At 43.5% G+C, this 15864-nt stretch overlaps 2 protein-coding genes across 2 annotated transcripts in view; one reads left to right on the top strand and one right to left on the bottom strand.

The window, feature by feature from the left end:
- Positions 1–522: 522 nt before the first annotated feature.
- si:ch211-14k19.8 (uncharacterized) lies at positions 523–15071 on the bottom strand. The gene is made up of 9 exons (XM_031811103.1): positions 14206–15071; positions 12981–13069; positions 10027–10085; positions 5362–5525; positions 4479–4644; positions 3911–4102; positions 1934–2155; positions 1090–1252; positions 523–758 (listed from the first exon to the last, which is right to left on the bottom strand). The coding sequence occupies exons 1-9, from the start codon at positions 14846–14848 to the stop codon at positions 684–686; spliced, it is 1773 nt and encodes a 590-aa protein (XP_031666963.1). The 5' UTR covers positions 14849–15071; the 3' UTR covers positions 523–683.
- Positions 15072–15521: 450 nt separating this feature from the next.
- The window catches only part of LOC109885717 (zinc finger protein OZF-like), a 24316-nt gene continuing 23973 nt past the window's right edge, over positions 15522–15864 (top strand). Inside the window, exon 1 of the mRNA XM_031811076.1 lies at positions 15522–15563. Coding sequence (XP_031666936.1) covers positions 15522–15563 — 42 coding nt within the window. The remainder of the gene's footprint in view (positions 15564–15864) is intronic.

Here is a 15864-nt window from a genome sequence, read left to right as displayed (position 1 = left end):
CCACCTCTCTCAGCTTCATGACCACAGACAGATGTTGAGTCTTTACTAGGGGCCACCTCTCTCAGCTTCATGACCACAGACAGATGTTGAGTCTTTACTAGGGGCCACCTCTCTCAGCTTCATGACCACAGACAGATGTTGAGTCTTTACTAGGGGCCACCTCTCTCAGCTTCATGACCACAGACAGATGTTGAGTCTTTACTAGGGGCCACCTCTCTCAGCTTCATGACCACAGACAGATGTTGAGTCTTTACTAGGGGCCATCTCTCTCAGCGTCTAGCTTCGTGACTACAGAGAGAGGGGAAATGGCAATCATTTCAAGCCTAGTTGAATACTCATGGACACGACTGACAACAATAACAAAACAGAATAAATGTATTTTTTTCTCTCTCTCTCTCTCTCTCTCTCTCTCTCTCTCTCTCACACACCTTTCCTCTGTATAATCATGGGAAGGGCTACAGAATCAGTGTTAAATTCAAGACAGCCAAAAAGAGTGAGTCATGATTCAGTGATACCATTGACTCAGTAAATCAGGGATACAGTTTATTCAGTGATTCAGTTATCCCGTTGACTCAGTTATACAGTTTATTCAGTGACCCAGCGATTCAGTGAATCAGTTTACTCAGTGATTCAGTTGTTCAACCTTTCCTCACGACTGACTCCACTAAACGGTTCAGTGGTTGCTAGGCCGTCCAGCTCTTCTCCAGTTCCACCAGCTCCATACCTTCACAGTAGGACCGAGGACGCAGCGCCCTCACCTGGACAAACAAACAAACAACAGCTTACCATCTCTCTAACTCTTCCTCTGTCTCTTTCTGTCTCTCTTCTCCCTCTCTATCTCTACCTCTGTCGCTCTTTCTCCTCTCTCTCTCTCTCTCTCTCTCTCTATCTGTCTCTTCTAACTCTCCCCCTCCAGCCCTAATAGGTGGTCATCTGTAGGTACCTCCCTCCTAATAGGTGGTAATCTCTAGGTACCTCCCTCCTAATAGGTGGTAATCTGTAGGTACCTCCCTCCTAATAGGTGGTAATCTCTAGGTACCTCCCTCCTAATAGGTGGTAATCTGTAGGTACCTCCCTCCTAATAGGTACCGGGGTGGTTCTGTGTGTAGAGGATAGTTGCTGTAGCAGGGGGAAGGGTGTCCACTGGATGGGTTCTATGGGCCAGCTGCACACTGACAGGTCACTGGCTTTCCCAGAATCCAACACACACTCCGCCAGGCTGACCTCGCTGACCGCCCAGCCGTACTGGGAACTGGATGGGAGAGAGGGAGGGAGGGGGAACCATGACAATGTTTTACTATAGTTCTCTCTCATACACCTGTGTTACAGTATGTGTGTGTTCTTTCTGTGTGTGTTCTTTCTGTGTGTGTTCTCTGTGTGTGTGTGTGCGTGTTCTCTCTGTGTGTGTTCTCTCTGTGTGTGTTCTCTCTGTGTGTGTTCTCTCTGTGTGTGTTCTGTGTGTGTGTGTTCTCTGTGTGTGTGTTCTCTCTGTGTTAGTGCATGTGTGTGTTCTCTGTGTGTGTGTGTGTGTTCTCTGTGTTACAGTGTATGTGTGTGTTCTCTCTGTGTGTGTTCTGTGTGTGTGTGTTCTCTCTGTGTGTGTTCTCTATGTGTTAGTGCATGTGTGTGTGTGTGTGTGTGTGTGTTCTCTCTCTGTGTGTGTTCTCTGTGTTACAGTGTATGTGTGTGTTCTCTCTGTGTGTGATCTCTCTGTGTGTATTCTCTCTGTGTGTGTTCTCTGTGTGATCTCTCTGTGTGTGTGTTCTCTCTGTGATCTCTCTGTGTGTATTCTCTCTGTGTGTGTTCTCTGTGTGTGTTCTCTCTGTGTGTGTTCTCTCTGTGATCTCTCTGTGTGTATTCTCTGTGTGTGTGTGTGTTCTCTGTGTGTGTGTTCTCTCTGTGTGTGTATTCTCTGTGTGTGTGTGTCACCAACTTGTGTGGGTAGACGGTGTTGAGGTGTGTTCCATTGCTAGGGCAGGTGGAGGCCAGGGACAGCGTATCGTCGTGGTAACAGCAGGTGCGGTCGAGCGCCCTCCGATGTAGCAACTCGTCGGAGCGGGTGAAGACGGGGTTATCCAACGAGTCAGCTGATCCACCAATGGACCGCCCCCAGAAACGACCTGACAGCTCGTCAAAGTGGTTGAACCTACGGTAGCTAACACACACACACACACACGCATAAAGGTCAATAAACCAGGTTATGTTATGATATCTATGACAAACACACACTCCCTCTGTCGGAAGGGAGACGCCCGTGTTTTCACACCAGAAACAGGAAGTCAGGTTGGACAGGAAGTGCGATGCCAGGAAACAGGGAGGCTCAGTAGAGTTGTTTCTGAAGTAACTTTAGAACCTGGTAGTGGATCAGAGAGAGACGGTACCAACCAGAACAGAGATGGGTTGGATCAGAGAGACGGTACCAACCAGAACAGAGATGGGTTGGATCAGAGAGAGACGGTACCAACCAGAACAGAGATGGGTTGGATCAGAGAGAGACGGTACCAACCAGAACAGAGATGGGTTGGATCAGAGAGAGACGGTACCAACCAGAACAGAGATGGGTTGGATCAGAGAGAGACGGTACCAACCAGAACAGAGATGGGTTGGATCAGAGAGAGACGGTACCAACCAGAACAGAGATGGGTTGGATCAGAGAGAGACGGTACCAACCAGAACAGAGATGGGTTGGATCAGAGAGAGACGGTACCAACCAGAACAGAGATGGGTTGGATCAGAGAGACAGTACCAACCAGAACAGAGATGGGTTGGATCAGAGAGAGACGGTACCAACCAGAACAGAGATGGGTTGGATCAGAGAGAGACAGTACCAACCAGAACAGAGATGGGTTGGATCAGAGAGAGACGGTACCAACCAGAACAGAGATGGGTTGGATCAGAGAGAGACGGTACCAACCAGAACAGAGATGGGTTGGATCAGAGAGAGACGGTACCAACCAGAACAGAGATGGGTTGGATCAGAGAGAGACGGTACCAACCAGAACAGAGATGGGTTGGATCAAAGAGACGGTTCAGTACCAGAACAGAGATGTTTATAATGTAATACAATAGGAACCAGTTCAGTACCAGAACAGAGATGGGTTTATATTGTAATACAATAGAAACCAGTTCAGTACCAGAACAGAGATGGGTTTATAATGTAATGCAATAGGAACCAGTTCAGTACCAGAACAGAGATGGGTTTATAATGTAATACAATAGGAACCAGTTCAGTACCAACCAGAACAGAGATGGGTTTATAATGTAATACAATAGGAACCAGTTCAGTACCAGAACAGAGATGGGTTTATAATGTAATACAATAGTGTGTGTGTGTGTGTGGTGGGTGTGGTGTGTGTGTGTGTGGTGTGGTATGTGTGTGTGTGTGTGTGGTGTGGTGGGTGTGTGGTGGGTGTGGTGTGTGTGGTGTGGTGTGTGTGGTGTGGTGTGTGTGGTGTGTGTGGTGTGTGTGGTGTGTGGTGTGGTGGTGTGGGTGTGGTGTTGTGTGGTGTTGTGTGGTGTGGTGGTGTGTGTGGTATGTGTGTGTGGTGTGTGTGTGTGGTGTGGGTGTGGTGGGTGTGGTGTGTGGTGTTGTGTGGTGGGTGGCGTGGTGTGTGTGTTTGGTGTGTGTGGTGTGATGTGCTGTGGTGGGTGTGGTGTAGTGTGGTGGGTGTGTGTGTGTGTGTGTGTGGTGGGTGGTGTGTGGTGTGGTGGGTGTGGTGTGTGTGTGGTGGGTGGTGTGTGGTGGGGGTGGTGTGTGTGTGTGGTGGGTGTGTTTGTGGTGTGTGTGTGGTGTGTGTGGCGTGGTGTGGTGTGGTGTGTGTGGTGTGGTGGTTGTGGTGTGTGGTGGGTGGTGTGGTGTGTGGTGTTGTGTGGTGTAGTGTGGGGTGTGGTGTTGTGGTGTGGTGGTTACCTGCTGCGTGTCTGGTCTACTTTAGTCTTTATCAACATGGCTCTGTATCGTCGCACCGCCAGCCAGGCCACGGCGCCAATCAGTGTAACTATGGCAACCAGCACACCAAGGCACGCCCCCACCAGCCGCTGCTGCGTCATCCTCACGTCACAACGACGACCCATGAACCAGAAATGATCCCCCACAGGGCACCTGGAGAGAGAGAGAGAGAGAACACCTGGAGAGAGAGACAGAGCACCTGGAGAGAGAGACAGAGCACCTGGAGAGAGAGACAGAGCACCTGGAGAGAGAGAGAGAGAGAGAGAGAGAGACAGAGCACCGGGAGAGAGAGTGAGAGAGAGAGAGACACAGAGCACCTGGAGAGAGAGAGTGGGAGAGAGAGAAAGACAGAGCACCTGGAGAGAAGGAGAGAGAGAGACAGCGACAGGGAACCTGGAGAGACACTATCTTTCAATATATACATTTATTAGCATGTCTTGTGATGTCTCTTTTTACTGTGTGTGTGTGTGTGTGTGTGTGTGTGTGTGTGTGTGTGTGTGTGTGTGTGTGTGTGTGTGTGTGTTCTTACTGGCAGAGGGGTGGTTGGTGAGGGTGGTGGGTACAGATGCCCTGGTTGTGACAGTAGTCAGAGTGACAGACCGAGGAACAGACGGCCATGTGACCTGGTCTGGACAAACACTCAAAACCTGCTGCAGGGCAGTTGAACAACCACAAACACACATCATCCTGCACACCTGGGGGAGGAGGAGAGCGAGAGAGGGAAGGAGAGAGGAGAGAGAAGGAGAGAACGGAGAGGGAGAGAGGGAATGAGAGAACAGAGAGGGAGAGGAGAGAGGGAGAGGATAGGAGAGAGAAGGAGAGAACGGAGAGGGAGAGAGGGAATGAGAGAACGGAGAGGGAGAGGAGAGAGGAAGAGAGGGAAGGAGAGAACGGAGAGAGAGAGAGGAGAGAGGGAGAGAAGAGAGGGAGAAAGGAGGAGAGAGAAGAGAGGGAAGGAAAGAACGGAGAGAGAGGGAGAGAAGAGGGGGAGGGAGAGAAAGGAGAGGGAGAGGGAAAGAAAGAATGGAGAGGGAGAGAAGAAGAGAAAGGGAGTGAAGAACAGAAGGAAGGAGAGAACGGAGAGGAGAGAAGAAGAAGAGTAGGAAGGAAAGAGGGAGAGTAGGAGAGAAGGAGAGAGAAGAAAGAGGAGGAGAGAGAAGAGAGGGAAGGAGAAAAAGGAGAGTGGAAGAGGAGAGAAGAAGAGAGATTTTTTTAACAAAAAGCTAACAGTGTTTAATAGTTGAACAGTTCTGAGGATCTGGAGAACTCAAACAGAGCAGGCTTTGGTTACAGCCCAGCACTAACACACCCAATTACACCGAGCAAGGCCTTGATGAGCAGTTCATTGGTTGAGCGGTATTAGTGCTGGGCTAAAACAAAACCTTGCACTGTCTGGCAGACCCCTGACTCACCTCCCACAGTGACGTTCGTAACCTTTGACCCTCTGAAGCTCCGCCCCTCTCTGACAGCCTGGGCCAATCCGGTGCGTTCCAGCAGAGACCCCGCTCCTGATACGCCCAGCCAGGCCAACGCTCCCGAGGTCCTAAACACCACCACACTCTGCACCGCGCGACCGCTAGACGATAGTTTAATATATTAATCACACTCTGTACCACTAGAGGTTTAATATATTAATCACACTCTGTACCTCTAGAGGTTTAATATATTAATCACACTCTGTACCTCTAGAGGTTTAATATATTAATCACACTCTGTACCACTAGAGGTTTAATATATTAATCACACTCTGTACCTCTAGAGGTTTAATATATTAATCACACTCTGTACCTCTAGAGGACAGTTTAATATATTAATCACACTCTGTACCTCTAGAGGTTTAATATATTAATCACACTCTGTACCACTAGAGGTTTAATATATTAATCACACTCTGTACCACTAGAGGTTTAATATATTAATCACACTCTGTACCTCTAGAGGTTTAATATATTAATCACACTCTGTACCACTAGAGGTTTAATATATTAATCACACTCTGTACCTCTAGAGGACAGTTTAATATATTAATCACACTCTGTACCTCTAGAGGTTTAATATATTAATCACACTCTGTACCACTAGAGGACAGTTTAATATATTAATCACACTCTGTACCACTAGAGGACAGTTTAATATATTAATCACACTCTGTACCACTAGAGGACAGTTTAATATATTAATCACACTCTGTACCACTAGAGGTTTAATATATTAATCACACTCTGTACCTCTAGAGGTTTAATATATTAATCACACTCTGTACCACTAGAGGTTTAATATATTAATCACACTCTGTACCTCTAGAGGACAGTTTAATATATTAATCACACTCTGTACCACTAGAGGTTTAATATATTAATCACACTCTGTACCACTAGAGGTTTAATATATTAATCACACTCTGTACCTCTAGAGGTTTAATATATTAATCACACTCTGTACCACTAGAGGTTTAATATATTAATCACACTCTGTACCACTAGAGGTTTAATATATTAATCACACTCTGTACCTCTAGAGGTTTAATATATTAATCACACTCTGTACCTCTAGAGGTTTAATATATTAATCACACTCTGTACCACTAGAGGTTTAATATATTAATCACACTCTGTACCTCTAGAGGACAGTTTAATATATTAATCACACTCTGTACCTCTAGAGGTTTAATATATTAATCACACTCTGTACCTCTAGAGGTTTAATATATTAATCACACTCTGTACCACTAGAGGTTTAATATATTAATCACACTCTGTACCACTAGAGGACAGTTTAATATATTAATCACACTCTGTACCACTAGAGGACAGTTTAATATATTAATCACACTCTGTACCACTAGAGGACAGTTTAATATATTAATCACACTCTGTACCACTAGAGGACAGTTTAATATATTAATCACACTCTGTACCTCTAGAGGTTTAATATATTAATCACACTCTGTACCACTAGAGGACAGTTTAATATATTAATCACACTCTGTACCTCTAGAGGTTTAATATATTAATCACACTCTGTACCTCTAGAGGACAGTTTAATATATTAATCACACTCTGTACCACTAGAGGTTTAATATATTAATCACACTCTGTACCTCTAGAGGACAGTTTAATATATTAATCACACTCTGTACCACTAGAGGTTTAATATATTAATCACACTCTGTACCACTAGAGGTTTAATATATTAATCACACTCTGTACCACTAGAGGTTTAATATATTAATCACACTCTGTACCTCTAGAGGTTTAATATATTAATCACACTCTGTACCACTAGAGGTTTAATATATTAATCACACTCTGTACCACTAGAGGTTTAATATATTAATCACACTCTGTACCACTAGAGGTTTAATATATTAATCACACTCTGTACCACTAGAGGTTTAATATATTAATCACACTCTGTACCACTAGAGGACAGTTTAATATATTAATCACACTCTGTACCTCTAGAGGACAGTTTAATATATTAATCACACTCTGTACCTCTAGAGGTTTAATATATTAATCACACTCTGTACCACTAGAGGTTTAATATATTAATCACACTCTGTACCTCTAGAGGACAGTTTAATATATTAATCACACTCTGTACCTCTAGAGGTTTAATATATTAATCACACTCTGTACCACTAGAGGTTTAATATATTAATCACACTCTGTACCTCTAGAGGTTTAATATATTAATCCCACTCTGTACCTCTAGAGGTTTAATATATTAATCACACTCTGTACCACTAGAGGACAGTTTAATATATTAATCACACTCTGTACCACTAGAGGACAGTTTAATATATTAATCACACTCTGTACCACTAGAGGACAGTTTAATATATTAATCACACTCTGTACCACTAGAGGACAGTTTAATATATTAATCACACTCTGTACCTCTAGAGGTTTAATATATTAATCACACTCTGTACCACTAGAGGACAGTTTAATATATTAATCACACTCTGTACCTCTAGAGGTTTAATATATTAATCACACTCTGTACCTCTAGAGGACAGTTTAATATATTAATCACACTCTGTACCACTAGAGGTTTAATATATTAATCACACTCTGTACCTCTAGAGGACAGTTTAATATATTAATCACACTCTGTACCACTAGAGGTTTAATATATTAATCACACTCTGTACCACTAGAGGTTTAATATATTAATCACACTCTGTACCACTAGAGGTTTAATATATTAATCACACTCTGTACCTCTAGAGGTTTAATATATTAATCACACTCTGTACCACTAGAGGTATAATATATTAATCACACTCTGTACCTCTAGAGGTTTAATATATTAATCACACTCTGTACCTCTAGAGGTTTAATATATTAATCACACTCTGTACCTCTAGAGGTTTAATATATTAATCACACTCTGTACCACTAGAGGACAGTTTAATATATTAATCACACTCTGTACCACTAGAGGTTTAATATATTAATCACACTCTGTACCACTAGAGGACAGTTTAATATATTAATCACACTCTGTACCTCTAGAGGTTTAATATATTAATCACACTCTGTACCACTAGAGGTTTAATATATTAATCACACTCTGTACCTCTAGAGGTTTAATATATTAATCACACTCTGTACCACTAGAGGTTTAATATATTAATCACACTCTGTACCTCTAGAGGTTTAATATATTAATCACACTCTGTACCACTAGAGGACAGTTTAATATATTAATCACACTCTGTACCTCTAGAGGACAGTTTAATATATTAATCACACTCTGTACCTCTAGAGGTTTAATATATTAATCACACTCTGTACCACTAGAGGACAGTTTAATATATTAATCACACTCTGTACCACTAGAGGACAGTTTAATATATTAATCACACTCTGTACCACTAGAGGACAGTTTAATATATTAATCACACTCTGTACCACTAGAGGACAGTTTAATATATTAATCACACTCTGTACCACTAGAGGTATAATATATTAATCACACTCTGTACCACTAGAGGACAGTTTAATATATTAATCACACTCTGTACCACTAGAGGTTTAATATATTAATCACACTCTGTACCTCTAGAGGACAGTTTAATATATTAATCACACTCTGTACCACTAGAGGACAGTTTAATATATTAATCACACTCTGTACCACTAGAGGTTTAATATATTAATCACACTCTGTACCTCTAGAGGTTTAATATATTAATCACACTCTGTACCACTAGAGGTTTAATATATTAATCACACTCTGTACCACTAGAGGACAGTTTAATATATTAATCACACTCTGTACCACTAGAGGTTTAATATATTAATCACACTCTGTACCTCTAGAGGTTTAATATATTAATCACACTCTGTACCTCTAGAGGTTTAATATATTAATCACACTCTGTACCACTAGAGGTTTAATATATTAATCACACTCTGTACCTCTAGAGGTTTAATATATTAATCACACTCTGTACCTCTAGAGGACCGTTTAATATATTAATCACACTCTGTACCACTAGAGGACAGTTTAATATATTAATCACACTCTGTACCACTAAGTGTATGTTAGCTAGCTAAGTTAGCCATGTTATGAATAAAACTACCATCTTCTGTAGACATCAGGGTCAGATTTGAGAGCGCTAGTTAGCTCCAAAAGTGGTTATAGCTCCGACTGCATGTTGACAGTGGTAGTGAATTCAGAGGCCATTCAGTGGCTAGCTACACTACAAACATCATTTTACCAGTGTCCCGTTAAGCACTTATAATGGCTGTCCACCACAACATAACAGAGTGTTTCATTTCATTGTGTATCAGAAACACAGTCTCAATTCATTGTGTATCAGAAACACAGTCTCAATTCATTCCAATATGTATCAGAAACACAGTCTCAATTCATTTCATTGTGTATCAGAAACACAGTCTCAATTCATTCCAATATGTATCAGAAACACAGTCTCAATTCATTTCATTGTGTATCAGAAACACAGTCTCAATTCATTCCAATATGTATCAGAAACACAGGCTCAATTCATTTCATTGTGTATCAGAAACACAGTCTCAATTCATTTCAATGTGAATAATCACCTGCTCCAAACCCCCTGCAGGTCCTGGAATCCCGGGGCTCTCTGGAGGTAGGGCGCCACCTGCAGGATGGGAGGAGGAAGTACACCGTCAATTCACGACTACAGACTGGTGTTCATTACAGAGAACTACAATGTCCTGTTAACTACAATATCCTGTTAACTACTACAGACTGGTGTGGATAATAACCTGTTAACAGACTGGTGTGGATAATAACCTGATAACTACTACAGACTGGTGTGGATAATAACCTGTTAACAGACTGGTGTGGATAATAACCTGTTAACAGACTGGTGGGATAATATCCTGTTAACTACTACAGACTGGTGTGGATAATAACCTGTTAACTACTACAGACTGGTGTGGATAATATCCTGTTAACTACTACAGACTGGTGTGGATAATAACCTGTTAACTACTACAGACTGGTGTGGATAATAACCTGTTAACTACTACAGACTGGTGTGGATAATATCCTGTTAACAGACTGGTGTGGATAATAACCTGTTAACAGACTGGTGTGGATAATAACCTGTTAACAGACTGGTGTGGATAATAACCTGTTAACTACTACAGACTGGTGTGGATAATAACCTGTTAACAGACTGGTGTGGATAATAACCTGTTAACTACTACAGACTGGTGTGGATAATAACCTGTTAACTACTACAGACTGGTGTGGATAATAACCTGTTAACAGACTGGTGTGGATAATAACCTGTTAACTACTACAGACTGGTGTGGATAATAACCTGTTAACAGACTGGTGTGGATAATAACCTGTTAACAGACTGGTGTGGATAATAACCTGTTAACAGACTGGTGTGGATAATAACCTGTTAACAGACTGGTGTGGATAATAACCTGTTAACTACTTCAGACTGGTGTGGATAATAACCTGTTAACAGACTGGTGTGGATAATAACCTGTTAACAGACTGGTGTGGATAATAACCTGTTAACAGACTGGTGTGGATAATAACCTGTTAACAGACTGGTGTGGATAATAACCTGTTAACAGACTGGTGTGGATAATAACCTGTTAACAGACTGGTGTGGATAATAACCTGTTAACAGACTGGTGTGGATAATAACCTGTTAACAGACTGGTGTGGATAATAACCTGTTAACAGACTGGTGTGGATAATAACCTGATAACTACTACAGACTGGTGTGGATAATAACCTGTTAACTACTACAGACTGGTGTGGATAATAACCTGTTAACTACTACAGACTGGTGTGGATAATAACCTGATAACTACTACAGACTGGTGTGGATAATAACCTGTTAACAGACTGGTGTGGATAATAACCTGTTAACAGACTGGTTTGGATAATAACCTGATAACTACTACAGACTGGTGTGGATAATAACCTGTTAACTACTACAGACTGGTGTGGATAATAACCTGATAACTACTACAGACTGGTGTGGATAATAACCTGTTAACAGACTGGTGTGGATAATAACCTGTTAACAGACTGGTGTGGATATTAACCTGTTAACTACTACAGACTGGTGTGGATAATATCATGTTAACAGACTGGTGTGGATAATAACCTGTTAACTACTACAGACTGGTGTGGATAATAACCTGTTAACTACTACAGACTGGTGTGGATAATATCCTGTTAACAGACTGGTGTGGATAATAACCTGTTAACTACTACAGACTGGTGTGGATAATATCCTGTTAACAGACTGGTGTGGATAATAACCTGTTAACTACTACAGACTGGTGTGGATAATAACCTGATAACTACTACAGACTGGTGTGGATAATAACCTGTTAACTACTACAGACTGGTGTGGATAATAACCTGTTAACAGACTGGTGTGGATAATAACCTGTTAACAGACTAGTGTGGATAATAACCTGTTAACTACTACAGACTGGTGTGGATAATAACCTGTTAACTACTACAGACTGGTGTGGATAATAACCTGTTAACTACTACAGACTGGTGTGGATAATAACCTGTTAACAGACTGGTGTGGATAATAACCTGTTAACTACTACAGACTGGTGTGGATAATAACCTGTTAACTACTACAGACTGGTGTGTATATTAACCTGTTAACAGACTGGTGTGGATAATAACCTGTTAACAGACTGGTGTGGATAATAACCTGTTAACAGACTGGTGTGGATAATATCCTGTTAACAGACTGGTGTGGATAATAACCTGTTAACAGACTGGTGTGGATAATAACCTGTTAACTACTACAGACTGGTGTGGATAATAACCTGTTAACTACTACAGACTGGTGTGTATATTAACCTGTTAACTACTACAGACTGGTGTGTATATTAACCTGTTAACTACTACAGACTGGTGTGGATAATAACCTGTTAACAGACTGGTGTGGATAATATCCTGTTAACAGACTGGTGTGGATAATAACCTGTTAACAGACTGGTGTGGATAATAACCTGTTAACAGACTGGTGTGGATAATAACCTGTTAACTACTACAGACTGGTGTGGATAATAACCTGTTAACTACTACAGACTGGTGTGGATAATAACCTGTTAACTACTACAGACTGGTGTGGATAATAACCTGTTAACAGACTGGTGTGGATAATAACCTGTTAACTACTACAGACTGGTGTGGATAATATCCTGTTAACTACTACAGACTGGTGTGGATAATAACCTGTTAACAGACTGGTGTGGATAATAACCTGTTAACAGACTGGTGTGGATAATAACCTGTTAACTACTACAGACTGGTGTGGATAATATCCTGTTAACTACTACAGACTGGTGTGGATAATATCCTGTTAACTACTACAGACTGGTGTGGATAATAACCTGTTAACAGACTGGTGGGATAATATCCTGTTAACTACTACAGACTGGTGTGGATAATATCCTGTTAACTACTACAGACTGGTGTGGATAATATCCTGTTAACTAGTGTGTGTGTGTGTGTGTGTGTGTGTGTGTACCCAGGATATAGTGTCGTCCTCTAGACTGCTGGTCGGGTCAGAGCTGCTCTCCTCCAGAATCACCTGCAGCAGCAACTCAATGGACTCTTCTGGGAGACACACACAAACTGTTAATATACACACACACACTGTTAATATACACACACACACTGTTAATATACACACACACACTGTTAATATACACACACACACACTGTTAATACACACACACACACACTGTTAATACACACACACACTGTTAATACACACACACACACACACACCACACACACACACACACACACTGTTAATACACACACATAAACACACACACACTGTTAATATACACACACACACTGTTAATATACACACACACACTGTTAATATACACACACACACACACTGTTAATATACACACACACACACTGTTAATACACACACACACACACTGTTAATACACACACACACACACCACACACACACACACACACACTGTTAATACACACACATAAACACACACACACTGTTAATATACACACACACACTGTTAATATACACACACACACTGTTAATACACACACACACACACACACACTGTTAATACACACACACACACACACTCACACTGTTAATACACACACACACACACTGTTAATACACACACACACACACCGCAGACACACACACACACACACACACACACACACACACTGTCAACACACACACACACACACACTGTTAATACACACACACACACACACACACACCGCAGACTGCACACTGTTAATACACACACACACCGCAGACACACACACACACACACACACACACACACACACACACCGCAGACTGCACACTGTTAATACACACACACACACACACACACACACACACACACACACACACACACACACACACACACACACACACACACACACACACACTGTCAACACACACACACACACTGTTAATACACACACACAAACACACACACACTCGGTCTCCTACCTTTGATGGTAGCAGGCCGATCAGGCAGGATGTTGACTCTGGGTCTGTGTTAAAACACACACACACTCGGTCTCCTACCTTTGATGGTAGCAGGCCGATCAGGCAGGATGTTGACTCTGGGTCTGTGTTAAAACACACACACACACTCAGTCTCCTACCTTTGATGGTAGCAGGCCGATCAGGCAGGATGTTGACTCTGGGTCTGTGTTAAAACACACACACACACTCGGTCTCCTACCTTTGATGGTAGCAGGCCGATCAGGCAGGATGAAGACTCTGGGTCTGTGTGTGGAGCTGATGGTGGAGAGGGGAGGAGAGGGGGACAGGCCAGAGGATGTACCCGCTGATGGGCTGCCCTGGCTGGGGTGAGGGGCGGACCAGGGTGGGGGTCTGGTAGTCCTGAGCCTGGGGAACGACTGTGTGGAAGAGATTGGTTGTGTTGTGGTTGTGGATGGTTGTTTTGTGGTCAGTGGTGGTTGTGTTGTGGTTGTGGATGGTTGTGTTGTGGTTGTGGATGGTTGTTTCGTGGTCAGTGATGGTTGTGTTGTGGTTGTGGTGGTGACCACAGGACTGGTTGTGACGACAGGGTAGAGGGGAGTTGTGTTCGGACCACTGGGAGAGGTCAGAGCTGTTGGGGTCGGGGTCAAAACAGAATGGTCAGGATGGGTGGCGTTGTGTTCCTGGATAGGATTGAGTGGTGAGGGGGGGGACACCGCGGTTGAGGAGAGTACAGGTGTCTGTGAGAGAGGTGTGTGTGCAGGTGACATGTCCAACAAAGGTGTGTGTGTTTGGATGGCGTGTGTAGCGTGTGTGTGTGAGAGCAGGTGTGTGTCCGTCTCTGGCCATTGTGATTCACTGTCCGTCGTCATGGTGCTGGTCATCGTGGTAACCAGTAGAGGTTGATCAGGGGTCAGAGGTGAGGCGATGGTCTGGACTACATCTCCCAGAGGCAGCTCTGCTGTGGTGAATGGAGATGAGATGAAGGGATTTGTAGTCCCGTTGTAGTCTCTGTCTCTGTCAGGACTGAGGGGCGAGGAGGAGGAGGAGAGGGGTGAGTCAGGGAGGGTATGGAGGAGAGGAGAGGAGGAGGAGGAGGAGGGTGAGTCCGGGAGGGTAGGGAGGAGAGGAGAGGAAGAGGAGGAGGAGGAGGAGGAGGAGGAGAGGGGTGAGTCATGGAAGGTAGGGAGGAGAGGAGATGAAGAGGAGGAGGAGGAGAGGGGTGAGTCATGGAGGGTAGCGAGGAGAGGAGAGGAAGAGGAGGAGGAGGAGAGGGGTAAGTCATGGAGGGTAAGAAGGAGAGGAGATGAAGAGGAGGAGGAGGAGGAGAGGGGTGAGTCATGGAGGGTAGGGAGGAGAGAGGAGGAGGAGGAGAGGGGTGAGTCAGGGGGGAGAGAAGAGGAAGAGGAGGAGGAGAGGGGTGAGTAAGGGGGAGGAGGAGAGGAAGAGGAGGAGGAGAGGTATGAGTCAGGGAGGAGAGGAGAGGAAGAGGAGGAGGAGAAGGAGGAGGAGGAGGAGGAGGAGGAGGAGGAGAGGGGTGAGTCAGGGAGGGAAGGGATGAGAGGAGAGGAGGAGGAGGAGGAGGAGAGGGGTGAGTCAGTGAGGGTGTTTGGGGGAGTGTGTGTGGGGTGTGTTAGGATGGGAGGAGTCAGAGTGATTTGTGATGTTAGAGTGTTTGAGGGAGATAGAGATCCACTAGTAATGTCTGTCTCTAAAGAGAATGATGAATCCATTCCACTGTTGATTTCTGTCCTGGTTGTCTGTCTTTGATTACTTCTGTCTGGATCTGGAGAGGAGGATGTTGGTGTTCGACTAGTAATGTCTGATTCAGGTAGCCCCTCAGTCACAGGTCCGCTGGTCTGACTCAAGGTGACCTCAGAGGTGACCTTTAACCCCTCAG

Source organism: Oncorhynchus kisutch, unplaced genomic scaffold, assembly GCF_002021735.2.
Source record: "Oncorhynchus kisutch isolate 150728-3 unplaced genomic scaffold, Okis_V2 Okis01b-Okis20b_hom, whole genome shotgun sequence".
Taxonomy (NCBI): Eukaryota; Metazoa; Chordata; class Actinopteri; order Salmoniformes; family Salmonidae; genus Oncorhynchus; species Oncorhynchus kisutch.
The sequence above is the reverse complement of the archived record's forward strand: the minus strand, read 5'-3'. Positions and strand labels throughout refer to the sequence as shown.

Excerpts from the sequence above, each read along its gene's own strand:
- si:ch211-14k19.8 (XM_031811103.1), bottom strand. The coding sequence starts at position 14,848 with ATGACCAGCACCATGACGACGGACAGTGAATCACAATGGCCAGAGACG. Across the intron at positions 10,086-12,980 it reads AGGACGACACTATATCCTGG|GTGGCGCCCTACCTCCAGAG; the intron begins GTACACACACAC and ends CCCATCCTGCAG. Across the intron at positions 2,156-3,910 it reads GTAGACCAGACACGCAGCAG|CTACCGTAGGTTCAACCACT; the intron begins GTAACCACCACA and ends TGTGTGTGTTAG.